The 19399-nt window shown below is 50.3% G+C and overlaps 7 protein-coding genes across 7 annotated transcripts; 3 read left to right on the top strand and 4 right to left on the bottom strand.

The window, feature by feature from the left end:
• Positions 1–306: 306 nt before the first annotated feature.
• ALTATR162_LOCUS8927 (uncharacterized protein) lies at positions 307–1659 on the top strand (the record flags this gene model as incomplete). Its single annotated transcript, XM_043316560.1, has 3 exons — positions 307–797; positions 849–1453; positions 1544–1659. The coding sequence occupies 3 exons, from the start codon at positions 307–309 to the stop codon at positions 1657–1659; spliced, it is 1212 nt and encodes a 403-aa protein (XP_043172495.1).
• Positions 1660–2849: 1190 nt separating this feature from the next.
• ALTATR162_LOCUS8926 (uncharacterized protein) lies at positions 2850–4681 on the top strand (the record flags this gene model as incomplete). Its single annotated transcript, XM_043316559.1, has 3 exons — positions 2850–2910; positions 2962–3657; positions 3708–4681. 3 exons carry the CDS (start codon positions 2850–2852, stop codon positions 4679–4681), a joined length of 1731 nt encoding a protein of 576 aa, XP_043172494.1.
• Positions 4682–4863: 182 nt separating this feature from the next.
• On the bottom strand, positions 4864–5318 carry ALTATR162_LOCUS8925 (uncharacterized protein; the record flags this gene model as incomplete). The annotated part of the gene is made up of 2 exons (XM_043316558.1): positions 4864–4997; positions 5054–5318. 2 exons carry the CDS (start codon positions 5316–5318, stop codon positions 4864–4866), a joined length of 399 nt encoding a protein of 132 aa, XP_043172493.1.
• Positions 5319–7329: 2011 nt separating this feature from the next.
• Positions 7330–8575, bottom strand: ALTATR162_LOCUS8924 (uncharacterized protein; the record flags this gene model as incomplete). The annotated part of the gene is made up of 2 exons (XM_043316557.1): positions 7330–8263; positions 8316–8575. 2 exons carry the CDS (start codon positions 8573–8575, stop codon positions 7330–7332), a joined length of 1194 nt encoding a protein of 397 aa, XP_043172492.1.
• Positions 8576–11780: 3205 nt separating this feature from the next.
• ALTATR162_LOCUS8923 (uncharacterized protein) lies at positions 11781–13677 on the bottom strand (the record flags this gene model as incomplete). The annotated part of the gene is made up of 3 exons (XM_043316556.1): positions 11781–12899; positions 12949–13182; positions 13234–13677. The coding sequence occupies 3 exons, from the start codon at positions 13675–13677 to the stop codon at positions 11781–11783; spliced, it is 1797 nt and encodes a 598-aa protein (XP_043172491.1).
• A 2290-nt stretch (positions 13678–15967) lies between these two features.
• ALTATR162_LOCUS8922 (uncharacterized protein) lies at positions 15968–16752 on the top strand (the record flags this gene model as incomplete). Its single annotated transcript, XM_043316555.1, has 2 exons — positions 15968–16042; positions 16099–16752. The coding sequence occupies 2 exons, from the start codon at positions 15968–15970 to the stop codon at positions 16750–16752; spliced, it is 729 nt and encodes a 242-aa protein (XP_043172490.1).
• Positions 16753–17394: 642 nt separating this feature from the next.
• Positions 17395–18894, bottom strand: ALTATR162_LOCUS8921 (uncharacterized protein; the record flags this gene model as incomplete). Its single annotated transcript, XM_043316554.1, has 3 exons — positions 17395–17582; positions 17631–18452; positions 18504–18894. 3 exons carry the CDS (start codon positions 18892–18894, stop codon positions 17395–17397), a joined length of 1401 nt encoding a protein of 466 aa, XP_043172489.1.
• Between the last annotated feature and the right edge of the window lie 505 nt (positions 18895–19399).

The following is a 19399-nucleotide window of genomic DNA, read 5'->3' as shown; positions in this document are numbered from 1 at the left end:
TATTCCGTCTTGCACTGAGCTGTCTTTCTGGACCTTGTCACCACGCGCCGACAGCGGCACTGTACGTATTGCCTTACTTTATGCTGTTTGTCTTTTCTCTCGACATCGCATTGCAGCGGACTGCAGGCGCACACTTTCTTTTACGATACCCTCTATCTCATCATGCTGATTTGTATGCCAATCACAGAATTGCATGTACTTTGGCTATTGATACTAGCACATCAAGTACCTAAGAGCGAATCAAAGAAAGAATACCGGAACAAACCTCATCGCTTACTGCAGTTGACTTGACATACCACAGCAGATATGGCTGACGACGACAACTTCGATATCGACATCTACGGCGATGACTCCTACCAAGACTCGACTGCACAGCAAGACACCACCATAACCGACACGAACACTCCGAACACCGATGCGAACGCGCCGACATCGAACCACGCATCAGATGCGACCAAGAACGAGAACAGTGACCAGGCTGTCAAGGAGTCTACAGATGAAGCAACAAACGGGGAAGGCCATCATGACCAGAGCACCCAACAGATAGCATCCACAGGAGGCTCGGCTGGCCTCGACGTTCATAAACAAGCACCTCAGCAACAGGGTACAAAGCGCAAGCAAGGCGAAGACGATGATCGTCCAACTGACCCCGGCGCTACCGCAGCTCTCATGATCAACGATGTAAACTGGTGGATCAGCGAAGAAGACATCCGCGGATGGGCCAACCAGAGTGGTTGCGAAGACGAACTTGTCGAGGTAACCTTCAACGAGCACAAGGTCAATGGCAAGAGCAAAGGGTGAGTTACACTCTGTAGTTTTGAAGCAGAACATGCTAATCACTTTTGTAGTCAAGTTTTCACTCTATTGAACTCACCACAAGCAGCTACTGCCCTGAAACACCAGATCGAGAACCTCTTTAGAGACCAAGCTCATACAAAGAAGCCGACCGCGATCTTTAGCCCTCCGCACGTCAACCCATTCAAGACCCTGCCCAAGGATGTTCCCGCGCGAGACAAGGGTAGGAATGACCGCGCTACCTCCGGCAACTACGGCAATCAGGGCGGCTACAACAACAGGGGCGGATACAACAATAACCGTGGCAACTTCAACAGGGGCGGCATGGGCTACCAAAACAACCGCAACTTTTCTCCCGCTGGTGGAAACATGAGTGGCAACATGGGTGGCTATGGTGCCCAAGCGCCGATGAACAACTTTGGCAACCCTATGGGCGGTATGAACAACTTCGGGGGCGGCTTCAACCGCGGCGGTATGATGGGCGGTAACATGCGTGGTGGGATGGGCAATCGTGGCCGTGGCGGCAATATGGGCATGAACCCTATGGGCGCGAACCCCATGGGTGGCATGAACATGCCTATGGGCGGTAACATGATGGGCATGGGTGGCAACATGATGGGTATGGGCGGTGGCAACATGGGCATGATGGGAGGAATGGGTACGTCGAGAAACTTTCATACTCCGATTAGTGACTTGCCCCACACTTCTCAATTCTTTACTTGAATAATCGCTAACGGTGAGGCTACAGGAGGTGGCTTCGGCGGCAACCCAGGATTTAACCCAGGATTCTTCCAAGGCAACCAAGGCGGCAACGATGGCAGCTGGCAGAACCCGCACGGTGCTAAAAGACCTCGCCCCGAGTAGCCTAAGAGATGGAGCATATGTTTCACGTACCGATGCTCTTATGCAAGCCGCCGCTTTCGAGAGATTCATTCTTGCCGGAAGACCAGGCAGGCTACGAGCGCAGGCTGATTCAACGCCGACTCGACGCGCTTGAACATCAACGTGAGCGGGGGAAGCATGGTCGTCCTCCAGAAGACAAGATGTCTGACGCGACTCTGTACTGCATAACGAGGGTACATTTTTTTTATTGCAGTTCGAGCACTCTGACACGCTGTGGGCTGATGACCCATTGAGTATTTGATCCACTGTTTTTTCCGGCGTTATAAGGGCGGCAGGGACAACCTCAAGGAATCAATCTCTTCTTCACTTGTCTTAGTAGCTTTCTCTCTTGTCTTGTTGGAAGGCATAATGTACCCTGATGGTATTCGTAAGCCTTCATTTCTTTAGTATATGCTTGTCCTAGATGTTTCACATGAGCATGTTTAGTCTAGGGGTTTGTGGTTCTTATCGGTTCTAGGAACAATATGCGCTTACGTCTTTTGATCGCACATGCCGCTACTTGAGTACTTTGCACTGGATCTATGACTATCACGTTACATTCTGGCGAAACTGTTTTGGGTACGGAACACTTGTATTACTACATTTGAAAACTAGCGTTCCCATCGTTAACATGTGAGCCTAGTGTCACGAGAACTAGGAGAGACAAGGTGTGATCACTGTTTGGAGCATCTGAGTCTTTGGTGGAAAAATGTCGCTACCCTGACTAATTTGGAGATTAGGCCCGCGGGGACCTGCATATGAAATCGGGCTGGGGTCTACAATATAAATCGGACGAGGTGTCGCACTAATCATGACCACGACCAATCAAAGGGTCTATAGCGAGGAAACTCACTTTTCTAGACGTCTTCCATGCTTCCCTCTCCTCGATCTAAAACCGGGTAAGAAGTCGGTTTTGCAATCAAAGCAAATGAATAAGGAAGCTTGATGATGGCGCTAGCCGGAAGATGCCGCATCCTGGGGTAACAGTTCATTAACATGTGAAGCTTATAGAGAAATGGCGAGGGGAGAGTGGGTATGGCTATATGGAAGATCTCTATACCTAGGTACCGGGATGAAGAGTAGGTGAACCAGGCTGATGGGCGAAGTTGTATATCTCCTTCTATTTCCCAATCTCTTGGAACGACAACCGCTCAGGACACTCAACGTTCGCAATGAGGATCTCTCCCGCAAGTGCAGTAGTGCTGCTACACAGCGCCTTTACTGTCGCTCAATGTTTGTTCTTCCATGATTTCGATGAATATCGCGGTGGCTAATGCGAAGTAGCAACGAATAGTACGGGTGTAAAATGCCCTGCTACGGCAAAGTTCTCATCGATCTCTGCTGGCACTTTCTTCGAGAAGTTGAACCCAGGCTGGAATCTTGGTAACACGCTTGATGCTGTAGAGACCGAAGGCAGCTGGAACAACCCACCAGTCGTCGGCAGCACCTTTGACGATGCGAAAAGAGCCGGCTTCAAGAGCATTCGGCTACCCGTCACCTGGGCGTACCACTTCACTTCTCAATCACCAGATTGGACCGTGGATCCCGTATGGATGCAGCGTGTATCGGATGTCGTGGACATGATCACAGACCGAGGGCTCTACGCGATTGTTAACGTCCATCACGATTCCTGGACTTGGGCCGATCTCACGCAAGCGAGCACCAATGTCACGGCTGTTGAAGAGAGACTTGGAAAGCTTTGGAAGCAAATTGGAACGAAGCTGGCTTGCAAGAGCGAGAAGGTTGCTTTCGAGACCATCAATGAAATTCCTGGAACTACGGCTGAACACGGCGCTGTGATTAATAGGTTGAACGATATCTTCCTTCAGGCTATCAACGATGCAGGTGGTCACAACCCCAAGCGCGTTGTTACACTCGTTGGCGCTGGAGAGGATGGATTGAAGACGATTCAATGGTTCAAGAAACCTGATCCAAAGTTTAAGAATCCCTGGGGTATTCAGTATCACTACTACTCACCCTGTAAGTGCCCTTTCCCCATGTAACTTTCATCAGGACTAACCCAAGAGAAGACGACTTTGTTTTCCAAGCTTGGGGAAAAACCACATGGGGCTCCGACGCCGACAAAGCCGCCCTCGAAGCCGACATCGCCGCCGTCCGCGGCAATTTCACTGATATTCCCCTCGTAATTGGCGAATGGGCCGTGTCACCCGTCGCTACCGAGACAGCAGCGCGCTGGCGATACTTTGATTTCCTTCTCCGCACAGCAGCGAAATACAACACCACAACTGTTCTCTGGGACAATGGGGCCGACTTCCTAAACCGCGCGACGCATCTCTGGCGCGACGAAGTAGCCATGGACATCTACCGCAATGCAGTAAAAGGCATCCCAAACGCGCTTCCAGAAAGCACAACAGATGGCTCTGCAACAACGCAGTCAAGCTCCGCATACATCTACCATCGCAAGAACGAGACTGTAGGAGACGCCACACTAGGCTTCACTTTCAACGGAAACACACTCAGTAAGATCAGCAAAGGAAGTAAACAACTGGCTAAGGGCAAAGACTACACCGTCTCCGGCGAGAAAATTACTTTTGCGGCAACATACCTCAAGTCCATAATTACGCCCACTTCATCCACCGGCACCCTGGCAAACTTGACTCTAACATTCAACCGTGGCGCCGCTCTCCAAGTTAACGTCCTTCAATACACCACACCAACCCTCTCCAGCACCTCTGGACCCTTACCCGCAGCGGGCCAGGATCTCCTTATCCCCATCACATGGTCTGGCCAGAACAGGCCTGCGGCTGTTAAGGCTATCAAAGCTGATGGAACGTATCTCGTGGATGATTGGACGCAGTATCTAGGCGTATTGCAGCAGGCACGGATGACGTATGATGGACAGTGGAATTGGGATGCTGGACATGTCATCATCAAGGCTGCGGCTTTGGATGCCGTGAGGACGGCGGGTGTGGATACCACGTTTACGATTGAGTTTTATCCAAGGACGCCTGGGAATTCGGTTGAGTATACTGTTACCGTGTAGAACATGACAGGGATGCATTATGGTTTATGTAGGGGATATACGAGAAAGCTATGCACTCACGCCATGGTAGATTCGTTGTGTTCATCCAATAAATAGCATTACATTAAAGCTTGGAAATATGTACACTACGCTTTACAGAGGTAATAAGCCCAGAGGCATAAATTATTACACCGCCGTCCAATCTAAGCCACAGCGCTGGTGACAGGAACGATAGTACCGTCCTCGAAACGTCCGCCGCCAATAAAAGTGTGAATGGAAAGGGGTGCGGATCCGTAGACGGTAACTCCACTGTCAAGAGTCTGTTGAACGTTGACAGCTACGAATGTTAGCTTGTATTAAAGGAAACAACTTGATTCAGTAATCTGAACTTACTCGCTCCATCGTAGGAGAAGTCGAACGCGGCGCGGTCGCAGCCGTGGATAACAGGAAGCTCGGCATTAGGTGCCTCAACGCAGGTGCTCCTCAGCTTGTGCTCTTCGTCGTACTCATCCGACGTGAACTCAGCGTGGAGGTAGAGTTGCTCAATGTCGGGGCCAAGGGTCACATGGACGGACCACTGGCCTTTGTTTTCGGTGCGGGGAAGCACGGCGGCGGAGGTGGTGGCTACGAGAGCGAGGAGGACGGTGGAGAACTGCATGTTGATGGTGATGGTAGCGAGAGTGGTTGGTAAATGGATGGGTGGATGGTGATGCTCAAGAAGTGATGGATGCTTGTGATGATTTTCTGTCTGAGAAGATGGATGGAGTTATATACATAAAGCGATAGCTGCCGAATACCACCGTGATGTACATCTTTCGTGATAATGGAGTCGATAATACGATTGCCATGAAAAGCATCTATTTTCACCTCGTACTGCGAGGTGCATCCTTGACTGGCGGTGTGGAGTTACCTACCTCTTTCGCACTGATCGGCCGAGTGCTGTTGTGCTATGAGGTAACCCTAGATTCCTCATATTCTGCTGGAGCATTCACACGCATCCCTGTGTTGGTTCTCCTTTCCTATGCGTTAGCCAAGTTATTTTTAGAGTCGTGTTAGCTCCTGGTGCAAGGACTGGTGCCTGGTGGGGAGGATATTCTTCATCTTCTAAATTATCAATTCTTGTGGTTGATATCATATTCTAATGTACTAGAAACTTACAAAGCCTGCTAAGTAAAGCTAGACGCTGTTCTAGTTACATGTTGTTCATCAGTCTTTCCTTAGTTCTGCTCAAGATTCTCCGACTTTGGTGAGGCAAGAGACTGGGCTTTTTCTCCCACCGGATGAATCGCGTATGAGCATGAGAGAGGAAGTGGAGCAAAATCTCCGAACCACTATATTAGTTTGGCGCCGTCAAGCCAGAAGAAGCTTTTCAGGCCGAGAACACGAAATCGAGTGAGGCAAGGTCTGATATCGCACCTTAGACATGTACGTGCGTCGATAATGACGGTGTAATACTCACTGCAGGGATACACTACGACCGATCGACACCATGTCAAAACGACTGACCTGACCATAAACGCCGAGCCGGACTATCGATGGCCCACCTCAGAACTGTTGTCGCCATTTCATGTCTTCGCATTGACATCTTCTTATTCGACAATTATCAACTTCCTCATCAGTGCTGGACTGTTCGCAACTGGGGGCCTCTGATGCGGCTATCAAGATGTTCGTCGAATGCGAAAGCGAGGAACTCGATCAGAAAACTAGCTCAAAGAATCCATATCTTTCTCAAACCCTGAAGCGTCGAACCCATGGTTGACTGGCATTGATCGATGAAAGTAGCATCGCAGCTGTCCCCCACAAGAAAAATGGCATGACTGCTACTAAGTCATCGCACCGGAGTATCGACGATGTATTTGGCTTTGTATTACTTGGAAGGGGGCCCTATGATGTCGCCGTCCAGCGATTGTAGCTACTTGAAGGTTGCGGACCAAATGCGATACAGCTACGTCATCGCCACCTGCTGCGACCTGCCCGCGGGTGCTTTCCCTTGACATTTATAGCTTCCTCAAAACTGTGACTGCTCGCTCATCTGTCGTAACAAAACATGTACGTTTGAACATGTGTCGCACTGTCATATCTGACCTTTGTTGATATCTTCGACTCAAACATGTCCAATGCATCGACTCAGCCTCTCTTGTAATCAGTCTTCATACGTCTACACCAACACTTTCTCTCTGGCAATCCCACATACACAGTACCAGTAGAATATACTTGTGAGTCTACGTGCCCAGTATGCGCTCTCATAAGCCTCTACAGTGGACAAGCCAGTCGAATATCAGTACAATATCCCAACCACTGGAAGGCCCCCAGCCGCCGGACAGGCTATATCTCTACAGTTTCGTGTAGTTACGATCTGATAACCGAGTATGCGGATACGGTCTTGATGCGACTAGGGCTAAAATGCCATTCGTAGACATGCATACGCTCGCGGTGAAGCTGAAGACATACGCGCGTGGGGCTGCTGATACACATTACATGGAGGCAGATTAAAGGTATTGGGTAAAATCGAGAGAGAGTAAGTATTGGTGGTTATACGAGGATGAGATCGAAGAGGGACTAAATGTAGAAGGGGAAAGAAAGGTAATGGCTGAGAAAGGTAATAGGGTAGAGGGAAAGCCGGACTACTGGCTAGAATTACGGCTGTGACTTAAGACTGTTGCGTTGCCTTATCGTATCGTAGATTCCCAGTTCTTCAGTGCAGTTCTCAGTGTTACTTCTACATCGCTTTCGATCCAAAAGTGCCCTGCGCCTATGACCTCAACACTGGTGAAACGTGATGCTGGCTCGGCCTTGAGTTGTTCTGACCAGTCGCGGATCCTCTTCGCTGAGGTAAAGGCATCTTGGTCACCATAGATAGCTAGGGATGTGTGTTTGCCAACCACATCTTGATGGTCGTCCTTAGACCTGCTCCAGAACCTGTGTATCAAGGCTGGTGCGGCAAGTGTGGAGATTGGCGGTGTCAGTGGCGAAACCAGAAGATAACGCACGTCTGGCATTGTGACTGTTGCGCTCTTCGTTTCCGGTCTCAATATCGGTTCGTGGCCTTCGCGTCTTCTGTGACTAAGGCTCCGAAGCCTTGTTCGTATGGTACCGCCTTCGAGACTCCTTCGGACGTCTCGGCTACTTCTACGTTTCTCTGGGCTAGTTTCCTCTCCGCCCAATGTAACTGAAGGTCTCGCTTCATTCCCTGCTCTGCTGTTCCTCCTAGCTCTTGTCTCATCTCGAGCTAGGTTGATCCACGCCAGGTTGCTCTGGTCCGCTAATCTACGAGCGCGCAGGACTATTTCATCGGCCGCAGTACCCGCCACTGGAGCTGAGAAGGGTTGTAGTATGGTCGGTACAGGCGGTAGATGTCTAAGGATGAGGGAGCCGTACGAGTAACCTCCTAGTACGACTATGGGGGGTTCATTGTCATGCGTCGGCACTGATGCGCTTTGGTTCGACAATTTTGGAAGCTGATCTGGCGCGAAGATAAGATCGGAGGTAAGCCGTGGTCGAAGGTAGGATATGTAGTGCATGAAAAACGAGGCGAAGGATGTGTAGTCGTCTAGTTCAGGTCTTCCAGACCAGCTGGTACGTCCTTTAGATCCGTGAGCACCTCTAACACAGATTAGTCGCGTCGTTGTGCGGATAAGACATGTTACGACCGTACCTGAAGTTAAACGTGCCCACCATCCACCCAGCATGTAAGAACTCCTCCACTACGATGCCAACAACCCGATCGTCGTAGCTACCACCCATTGGCGCATACGGATGTGCCATAACAATACCCCGTCTCCTCCATTGTACAACATCGCCTGAGTCCTTTGGCTTGGTCAGGGTATCTGGATGGTATACGCGGCAGTCGAGTGTCGTGTCATCATGTATCGAGGGTATCGTAAAACTGTAGTAGGCGTCTGGTGGGCGACGCATCTTCTGGGCCGAATCGAGACCCAGTAACAATGCTCATTGCATTTTCAGTAGATGATTATGCTAAAAAAACAGCCGGTGCAACTATAGACAGGACAGTTCCACTACGCGATGATGGAAGAGTGTGGGGTTCAAGGTTGCGGAGAACGCTCCGCTGACGCGCCCGTGCGCGCCTTGTCAACAGCGAAGATGCCCTAAGACGCGTTGAACCACCAAATGATTCCTTCAATACACAAATCTATATAGCTTCCACACGGTGAGTTCCTACTTGATTCTATTTTCAACTTGTTGTGTTGAGGGTTCCTGCGCTTTTGTACCCATATCTGGAAGCGTGGGCAATAGTCACGACTTAGATGACGTCCCACGGGCTATGCAGCTGTCAGCCTTCGCTCAGATGCGCCTGGGCTGATGAGCGTACATCTAAAGATGCCTCGGTCCTCAGCCTGATAGCTACGACTCCTTTACAATATTCTCTCGAAGACTCTGGATATCACAGCACACTCACTTCCAGTATCTATCGTCACAGTTGGTTGCTACCATTACCATGAGCCAATAGCCGATACAATGGATGAAGCGTCAAGTGCCGGTCGGCATAGTGATGTTCATACTTTCGATTCCTTTCGTTCTTGCCTGTCTTGTGGTGAGATCATTACGGAAGCAACATCGCTAGCTATTTCAGAATCACCTTACAAATACGAACCGCTCGGCTACGAAACCGAGCAATGTATTCGGCTGCTGCACATATACCCAGGGCAAGAGCAAGAAGATATCACATATGAGCTCGTCAACGTCAATCTAGCGGCTGCACCAGTCTACGAAGCGGTTTCCTATACCTGGGCGACAACAAGCGGCGATGATTCCCTCTCCTAAAGCATAGTATGTAACGGGAAAAGGCTCGCTGTCACAAAAAACTGTAAAGCGGCTATTCGACGCCTTAGAAGCAGGAACTGCAAACGTGTCTATGGATAGATGCCATGTAAGTGCACTATGCAAATTTCATATCTTATAGAGTGGCTGGCTTTTCATCTCACCAACCGGATGTATAGATCAGAAAAGCACGGCGGAGAGAAATCACCAAATTCTTCTAATGTCGGCCGTCTATTTCAATGCCTCTCAAGTATTGACATATCTGGATTTCAGTCCATCCGAAAAGATATCGAAGTTCGTGGATTAGCTGAATGGAAGGTCTCGAGGCACCATGACTGAGGGTACAGGGGTTCAAAAGTCCCTCGTTCTAGTCTTTCTGCAGCATCCATATCTTAATAGGGATTGGTTGCTATAGGAGATATCTTTGGCGAAGCTAGTTGCCCTCCATACAAATAACCAGACTGTCTATTGGGATGCGCATACAGTTCAGGTACTCATATCTCTTTGCAAGAAGCTGAACTATGATCCACCAGGTGTTCTCCGCTGGCTTCCTGCAACTCAACGAGAGGGTCACAGCTGTCTAGGCTTATTGCATCGAGCTCGGCGCTGCATAGCCACAGACGCAAGGGACGAAGTTTTCGCCCTTTATGGTTTCCTCCATCTATGCTTTCAAGGGGCTCTTCCAGTGAATTATGCCATGGACACCAAAGAAGTCTTCTCGAAAATTGCGACGTATATTGTATCCACTACGAGACGGCTGCATGTGCTGAAGCATGTACCTCCCCATCAGCCTTTGGGTCTTGACAAAATGGCCAGCTGGATACCGGGTTGGGGTTTACGAGATTTCATAGACATGGATCTTCCCCATTTTACGTCGTTGCAGATAGAAAATTTTGCAGCATTTGTATCCAGGCCAGTTTCAATGGAAGCTTCGTTGAACACTGGAATACAGTCAGGAATCATATATGCCACACAGATCGCTCATCAGACGGAGCTTGGCTCGCAAGACGATTCTTTATTGTGGTATCGATATCAGGTCAAAAAGCGCTCGACACATACAGATGTTATTGAGTATGATAACTTTTCAACGTGGTACCCATACCCAAAACATAAACAACATCGTCCAGCATATATCGAAACTGACGTGGAGAATCTTTCTGGAATCCCGTTTTTGCGCGTCCAAGGATACCTTCTAGATAAAATTATCATGCATACTTTTACAGTCCCACATTTCGACAATGACAGCTGGATTGCACGGCAACAGCAGTCAGGTCCAAAAGGAACAAGTTTTCTCAACCCCAGGTTGTGTCGCTTCTGTAGCGAAGACTTGGGACCAGCGTCTTACGATGGGGTCTCATCTGACTAGCGTCAAGGTTATCAAGCGCGGCAATTGGCGAATTTGCATCGAGTAACGATGAAGTTTCGTGGAGAAAAGCGGGCCTTCAAGACCGAACAATCAATCGGGTTCACTTTGCTTTCACCAATGTACGAAGCACCGCCTTCCAAACAGACAAGGGTGGCAGGACCAAAGGATTCAATTTGGGCTTTGGAAGGACTTGATATACCTGTCATCTTGCGTCGCCGATCGCATGATGGTCAAGATTCTTACGTTCTTATTGGGCAATGCTATCTTCATAGAGCGGGGATGGACCAAGAGTGTCCCGTATGTGGCAGAAGCACTCAGCCGTGGTCGATGAAACACGAAATCATTGACGTTTGGTAGCATTATAGTGCGCATGGAGGGTGTAATCGACAATATTCATCGCAGGCACCACTTCAACTATTTAATCTCTAGCGAGAAAGCTGAATTAGTCAATATGGCCCACCCGCGGAGTCAATTAAGTCAGTATGAATCGCCTGTATCGACCCTGCTTGAAGCCAGGTGGCTCAAGCCACGCAATTTGTTGAGAAGAAGTGAGATGTGCTTGATGAAATGCTGCGAAAGGTCTCAGAGAAGTTTCTTTAGCCGAATCTCGAACTTCCGACGATCAAATGGAGGGGACAGCGGGGTGCCAGCCAGGTATCGTAGTCCTTGGTGGAGAAAGCCGATGCCTAAAGAACGTTATATTTTAGCACCACCTGCTGAAAAGCTTTTCATCAAGGATCAGGCGGTAGCATCAAAGAAGGGGTTTGCTGGTAGACGAGCACGAGAGCTCCAAGGAATGACAGTTTAAGATTATAAATTATTTGGGTTCACCCATATTCAGAGCGTCATGTTGTGCGTATAGGGAACCACCCATGACCATTGTTATGAAGACGTAACTCGATAAATAACTACCACCAGAATCTTAGATACAAGTGCAAGCCCAGCTAATGCATCGCCCTTGCGCTATGCATGTCTCTAGAGCGGGCGAAGCGCACCACTCCGGTCTTCAGCCCACCTACCAGCGATGGCCTGTCGCGTGCTCTTACCCCAAAAGGCGACCGGCATGGCGATCAGTCCGCCTACTACCTGAAAGATCATGAGTTCAATACCAACCCACATGTATCCGTGTGAATCGATCCAGGGCACAAGCGCAAAGCTCATGGCGAAGGAGAGTAGGTAACACCCTCCACCAACAACAGCGATGGCAGGTGCAGCCCATCTGGGGAAGGCTTCGGTGACCCAGAGCGTGTTGGCGATCATCAGCGTTATGAAGGAGAAGCCATTGATACCGTACGCGAAGTAGATGGCAATAGGCCTCCAGTGTAAGTGGACTGCAAGACCATAAAGTACCGAGCTGAGAGCACCGGTGATGACGGGCATGATGTAGCTGACGAGATAGTGTTCAGCCTCCAACACCCCTCGATTGCGGCTTGAAAGGCGTTTCAGTACCTTGCAGAAGAGCAAAGCAAAGATGGGTAGGCCACATAGGGCTCCGAATCCCGATGCGATGTTGACAGTACCAACAACGCTTGGCGACATGTTATAAGGCGGCGCGATGAGGATGCGTGCGTAGGTCGCGCCGATGAAGATCATGCTTGCTGAGTTGAAAGCGGACGCAACGAAGACCCAGAAGATGAGCGGGTTGGTAGCACAGTAAGCCATTTGGATGATGCAACGACCAGCCGAAGCCCATGACGCGAATGGTGAGCGCGATAGACCGACTTTGTCACGGAAGCCCGCGAGACCAGTGCGCAGGGGGTATTCGGGGAGATCGCGATAGATTTCAGAGTCTTTCTCGCGATCTTCGTAGACTGTCAGCTTCTCGGTAGCGCTTTGCAACAGAATGAGCCCATTGAAGGCTACTGTTGGCCTTTTGAAGTATGTTTCGGGATATAGGGCAAAGGTGACGACAAGCGAGACGACAATGGGGATGGTCCAATAATGATAGAACTGGCGCCAGTTGTTTCCATGGTCTGCCAAGACAGGTACCAGAGCAACGCCAGAAGTGCCAAAGCATCCTGCCATGCACCACATGAGGGCTACCGCTATTGATCTTTGGTTGATATAGGTGAGGTCAATGACCATTAGGAATGCCTGATGTTGTTAGCGGATGACGTTATAGTTGTCTTGGAAGTCTACTTACTAGAGACAACGCGAGTCCTTCGCCGAGACCGAGGAAGCAGACCGCGCCCACGAGCGAACGGAAAGTACCTGCTTCACCAGCCCAGAGCATGGCAAGCAGTACGACAAGTGTTGCGATCAAGATTGTAGGGCGGCGACCCAACCCAATGGACACTGGCACCCACAGAAAGCATCCTATGCCCATGAATAAGGTCGGACCAGTCACCAACGCTTTCAATAGCCATGTAGGTATGTCCTGGATGTAGCATATTAGTGATGCACTCCAATTCACTAGACTTGAACTTACCTCATGTTCGAAATCTCTCTGAATGTCATCGAGCACGACAGACGCAGCTTGTGCAGCAGTGAGGCAAACAATAGAAAAGAGGGCTATTGAGAACAACGCGCCCGCTGTCTTCCATCTGCTCCAGTTCAAAGGATCGGCCTTGGAATTCGAGGGCACGGGAAGCTTGAGCGTCCTCCCATCATTTGTGATGAGAAAGGTGCTGCCAATTTGATTGTATGATTCGCGTTTCGACTGTCTTGAGGTGTCTGCAGTCTCTAATCTGGATCGGTACCCCAAAACAGAAGGCACCGATGGTCTCTTGCCGGGTGTCTCGTCGGGGAAGGGTGGGTATATGGGATGTGGTGCTGAGACTGGATGAGCGTTTGGTGGTGGAGCCAGCTCCACCATAGGATGCGGATCTTCCAGGGCAGATGAAATCCTGTTGGAATATGTTTCCGACATCATGATGTCCATAACAAGAGAAGAAGGACGAAGGAAGGAATGGCGACACACGAGTCACCACACAAGTGGATCGTGAACGGACGGAACTAGCGATGAAGGAACAACTGAAGGACTAGTCACTGAGAAGCATGGCTAACGCCCCGTCCTATATCCACAACCGTTCGGCTCTCGCACTTTCGGGCGTTGCGGGTGTGACCGCACTTCTGTCGATCCCATCTAGAGTTGAGGCTTGAATGAAAGTCTAAGCTCCTTTTTCCTCTCTTGATACTCCCCAAACAGACCAGCTCGCACCGAATGTAAAGGCAGTCAAGGACTCGTCGGCATAACTTGAATGTGTCGTCCGTAAGATGCAGATCATCTTTCCTGATCAAGCAGCGTGCGCGGTGTCCGGAACTTGCCCTGAATTGGCCGATTGGTCTGATCGATTATCATGAACCCGATGGCCTGGGATCTCGTGTTGGGCCTCAAACTTCAAGGCGGTCTTCCAAGAGAACGGGTAAAGCTACGGCCATATTGCGGTATCATAGCGTTTCATCTGCCATGCTGATTCAGAGTTGGTGACAGCGGCACTCAACGGCTGCCTGTGCACTGCGTGCGGAGAGTGACCGATGGTCGCTATTCGTCGTTCACTGACCGCGTTTCAAAGCCCCTAGGGGAAGTCTACGAACAGCTATCTAGCCTAAAACACTTTTGTGTTTGGAATGTGGCTAGCAAGCATATATCTGAACTTACTCGATCATGCAAGTGAAAAGTGACGGTGATGTGACGACGGTGTTGAAGGATTCCGATTTTCCTCGGTGTGATATTTGCGAAAATCCGGGGAAGCGAGGTCCACGTCATCCTTCTCACCGCAGCTGCGAAGGGCTCAAAGCTACGAAACCCAAGAAAGCTTGTCGATCGAACATACGTACAGCAACCGAATACGTGTAACGGAGAATTTCGTAAGATGAGGCTGATGAGAACGTTGATGACTTGGCCAGCTAAGGGGCGCGCTATTGACCAAGGGTTCCACAACACGTGCAATGATCAGCCGAACAGGCGTTTGCAATCTCAACAACGCCCAACTCCATGCTTACGGCATCAATTTGTTCGAGTATTCTGCAGGCATATGGAGACGATAGGGCTGAAACCCCAAAAGGCTGTACAGCGTTTTTAGACAAACGAAGCGTCAGCTGGTGCTGGAACATCCCGTCTGGAACATCTGTGACCTCAAGTAGATGGCTGCCAAGCATCACGACATTTATTCGTTCGGGCATTCGCCAAGGCGAGCGCAGAGAAGACACCCCGTACCTTCTAATCCCTATATTCCACCAACCTCGGAACAACGTTTGCATTGGCTTGCCAAATAAGCTCTAGGCTACAGGTACTGCCACAAGAAGTGCGAGCCCTAAGAATGTCAACTCGGCCCGAGCCCGCGTGTCACGACAACCTAATAGCCCTACAGTCATCGTGAACAACGGCTGTCGACTTCCTAAACACCAAATGGGCATAGAGAGGCCAAAACAATTGCTTATCTCCTCTGTTGACTTGAGTTTGGGTCAAGCGGTAAATTACAAGGCGGGTACCCGACCACCGGCGTGCTAATTTCGTCGATCACCACCTGCCTACTTGGGGATCGTGCATCAAGGCTGTTCGAGCCTGGAAAGCCCCAGAACGCTTGGTGTATTCGAAAAGCCTTTCACGTCCCTGGATGCTTCACGAGCCTGACTTTGTTGACTTGCGGCTGTCAACACCCGCTGGCTATGTCGCGAAGAACAGTAAGCGCCCTTGGCTCAGACTACTACTTGGGCTCTCGTTCACGCTTGTCATTGGATCGGTACTCTGGGGAGCGGGTTATTCCGATTGCAATAGCTTTCGGTTTCGCCGGCTACGTTGAGAGGCTTGACATGTTAACTCCGCCAAACAATTGTAACTCCGCAAGCCACAAGAGCCTAGTCATGTGAGGATTGGACAGATCGATATGTACTGTCGGGGTATACATGCAGTCGCCTTTTATGGCCTAAAGTATGGCCATCAACTCCGACAAACAACTGTGACTGCGCAAGCCACGAGATCTTCGCTGTCCACGGATTGGCCTTGAAATGAGTAAACTAACGAATGTTCCATGACATGTGTACAGCCATCATGAAGACTTCAAGTATGATGGTTAACTCCGGAATGCCCGTCAGGGAATAGCAAACTGAGAGACTACACAGCAGGCTGTCTGTGATATAAAGTCATCGCTATCAAGTGCATCTGTAGTGACATATTCGAGAACGTATCTCCGTTAGTCTATCAAGAATCACTCACCACGATGTCAGCAGTCCCGACAGTATACGCAAAGAATCAGCCAACTGGCTTCACTAATCGCATCCAAAGGACAACCATTGTAGGGGTAAACGACCATGACCATAGTTTTACCCTGCCAAAAATAATGGCCAACAGGGTGGCGGTCAAATGGGTAAGCATCTTACTGTGCACCTTCTTGCGACTAAGAAGCATATCATCACTGCTATCACCCGGCCTGCTAGCACTAATCAACTGCGCGAAAGTCTCATCGTTGTGCGCATTGACTATGCTAGTGAAGACGCATCTGATATAGACGCTCTGGTAGACGCTCTCCACAACCAACAAGTCCTTTTAATCACAATGTCCCACCACGCCCTAGCTGCGACCACAAACCCCGTTCTTGCAGCCGCCAAAGTAGGTGTACCTTATGTCCTACCCAGCTGGTTCGGCCACGATGCAGCCAACGAGGCCGTGATTAAGGATTCCATGATGATGGGCTTCCTAGACAACGCGAAGGTGATCGGGCGCTTAGGTGTCAGCTTTGACTTCTTGTTAGTGTGCAACTTCTGGTACGAGTTCAGTCCAGGTGGCGGACCACAACGATACGGCTTCGACTTCAAGGAGCGTTCGCTCACGCTATATGATGGAGGCAAAATAGCCATCAACACATCGACGTGGCTACGGTGTGGTCGCGCGATTTCAAAACTGTTGAGCCTGAATGAGCTACCTGAGGATGAGAACGACATCTCACCTGCGATCTCGCAGTCCTGCAACATATACGTCTACATCTCTTCTTTCCGCGTTAGCTAACTTGACATGTTTGAGTGGGTTGAGTGGGTTACCAATACCACAGACGCGGATTGGAAGATTACCTATGAAGATACCGAGACACGATATTGAGAGGGCTTGCATAATGATGTTCTGGGATTACCGGTCGAGGAGTTGGATGAGTGGACAACGATTGGTGTTGGGATGGGTGAGCGTGGCGAAGTGTGGCCTTGAAGAAACGTCGCCCGACGGGGTATGACTGGCAATAGCGAGGGAGAATGTAGAAGAGTTTAACTTGTACGTCTTCACTTCTTCTCTTGAAATTCATGCGAGCATGAGGAAGACGCCGTGTTGAGTTGCAACTACATAAGATGCCTCTAGAAGATCTAATCAAAATCTTGGGGTATCATGTACTAGAACTAAGAGTAAATGGACATGCTGCTGAAGCATGGCGAAGAAAAGACAGAAAAAAAAAACATGGCAGCACAAATGCCGCCCATCGTCGTACATCATGTCTGTGATTGACTCATTTGAACGCCGCCGAAGAAAGGTGTCGTTGAGACGGGTAGTGAAAATGAAATGATACCAGGACTTCGCCCTATTGGAAGAGCGTGTGGTATCGGTACAAGTCAAGATAGAGCCTAGAAGCGGAACGAACACCAGAAGATGCTATGCGACAGTGGCTTATCCGTTATACCAACCGGTAGCGCCAACGTTTGCCGCCTCTACTTCGCGCTGTGGTATGAGTGGCGTTGTAATATCATATGCTTCAATGAACATCCGCCAGGCAGGGAAGTCAATGCTGAAGACGGCTTGATGCTTTTGGACATCCTTCCCTCGGTGTTCTGAGACTGCGCTGGGGTGTGCCGGTTCTAGTAGTAGTTAGTAAATGCATGATCCAGTTTGACTTGCAGACTTACGAAGGAGCGGAAGCCCGTGGGCATCTTTGACAATCTCGGCATTCCCTTCTCTCACCAAGAAACTAATGTAGAAGAGATTTTCTACCGTCTGCGCGAAGTCATGGGGATTGATAGCAAAGTCTAGTAGACTGACGGCAGGTGTTCCTTCATTGGTCATGGCTAATCTGTGGCGTCTAAGAGCAGCAGATTGATCCTCGTCTGTCATTTCCTCTTCCGGTATTTCCTCGAGTTCTTGGTTGACCAAAGGTTCCGCAGCTGAGATGTGCTCTACTAAGCGTTCCCTGATACCCCTGACCAATGTCAGTTGGGTGTCGTTGTTGCTCTGCTGCGTATTCCCGGTTGTGATCTCCTCAGGTCGAGTTGCTGGGCCGACTGGTTGTCGTTGCGATCGGGCTTTTCGTTGAGTTACACGAACGCGCTTCTGTACGGATAAGGGACCAAGCAGGAAACTCGATGTTGGCGGCCGCCTGTTGCAGGGGAAACATGCTTTCCGACCTAGTAGTGCCCAGTCAAGGCCATCTGGATCTTCATCGTCGTCGTCGCCCACGGGTACTACTGGTGCGTCTTCCTCGCCTGCGATATGGCCGCCAGATTTCATGAAATATATGCACTTGGAAACGAACTGATCCAGGTCGATGCCTACGCCAGAATTCCCTAAGCTGTTGTTGAGCTTCTTGCCTGCTAGGTCGCTGGCGTTGACCAAGAAGCGAGAGTCAACTGTGGCGTCGGCCGTTTGTCGCACTTTGCCGAACAAACTGTTTTGTGTCTTGAGAGCATCGAGCAGTCCGCTGTCGCGCGATTTGACGAGGTCGTCGCGATTATCTGCGATGGTCAGTGATATTCATCTCCCGTGGACCAAAGTGCTAAACTCACCATCCAGCATGCGCTGGTGCTCACGCATGTTTGCACGCAGTCTCCTTCGCGCCTCTGGGTCTTGATTGGGGTTGTAAAACTTGAGGTCGCCTTCCTCATCAGGCTCAGGCAGGGGTTGTGAGGGGAGTTGCGAGGGCGTTTCCACCTCTTCGTCCTCGTCCTCGTCCTCGTCCTGTTCCTCTTCATCGTTCTCGCGATGTGCATCCTCACGAATTTGCGAGCGGGCCATGGTGTAGTTGTCGGTTCTCCTCCTCTTACCGCCGTTTCCAGATGTTGAGCCAGAATCGGGTGTTGGCATACGCACCGACGCGCTCCGCAGGCCACTGGCTTTGCCTCGCCGTGGGGTGTTGTCGCGTGTCTCAGGGTGCTCATTCTCTTTGTCTGAGTTCATTGAGCGCGTCGGGCTGAGGACCGAATAGGACGAAGTGCGCGCGTTGCTATCATTTCGGGGCGCTACGGAGGGGTCGCGATAGAGCGAGTCGACGGTGGAAGCGCGTGTCTGGGGGGTAGCAGAGGGGTGGGTGTTAAGACGCGCCATCCCGCCCCCAAAAACGTGAGCCGGGAGAAAGGGTGGGTGTGGAGGGGTATACTTTTAGGATGGTGATGATGCGGGCGCTGTCCTGTGCCTGGGACGCGGTTGCCCGATGTGCAGAGGCGGCCGCTTAGCGCGACTTTGTTTGAGGCAAGTGCGACCGCGTTCGTCAGCCAAGCCTTGCAGCACGCGAAAGAGCAGCTTCCATTCGCGGACCCCTGCATGCGCGTCGGCTTGTGGAGCTTCTGACCCGCATGGCTTTATCAAGTGTCTCTCCCTCACCCCGCCCCGAGATACGATGAACTGGTGTTCCTGCTAGCCACATCGAATCCTGTCATGTGCTGGTAGGCAGTCAGACTTCCAC

Source organism: Alternaria atra (genome assembly GCF_907166805.1).
Source record: "Alternaria atra isolate CS162 genome assembly, contig: 29, whole genome shotgun sequence".
Classification (NCBI taxonomy): domain Eukaryota; kingdom Fungi; phylum Ascomycota; class Dothideomycetes; order Pleosporales; family Pleosporaceae; genus Alternaria; species Alternaria atra.
This window is presented reverse-complemented; position numbering and strand designations above follow the sequence as displayed.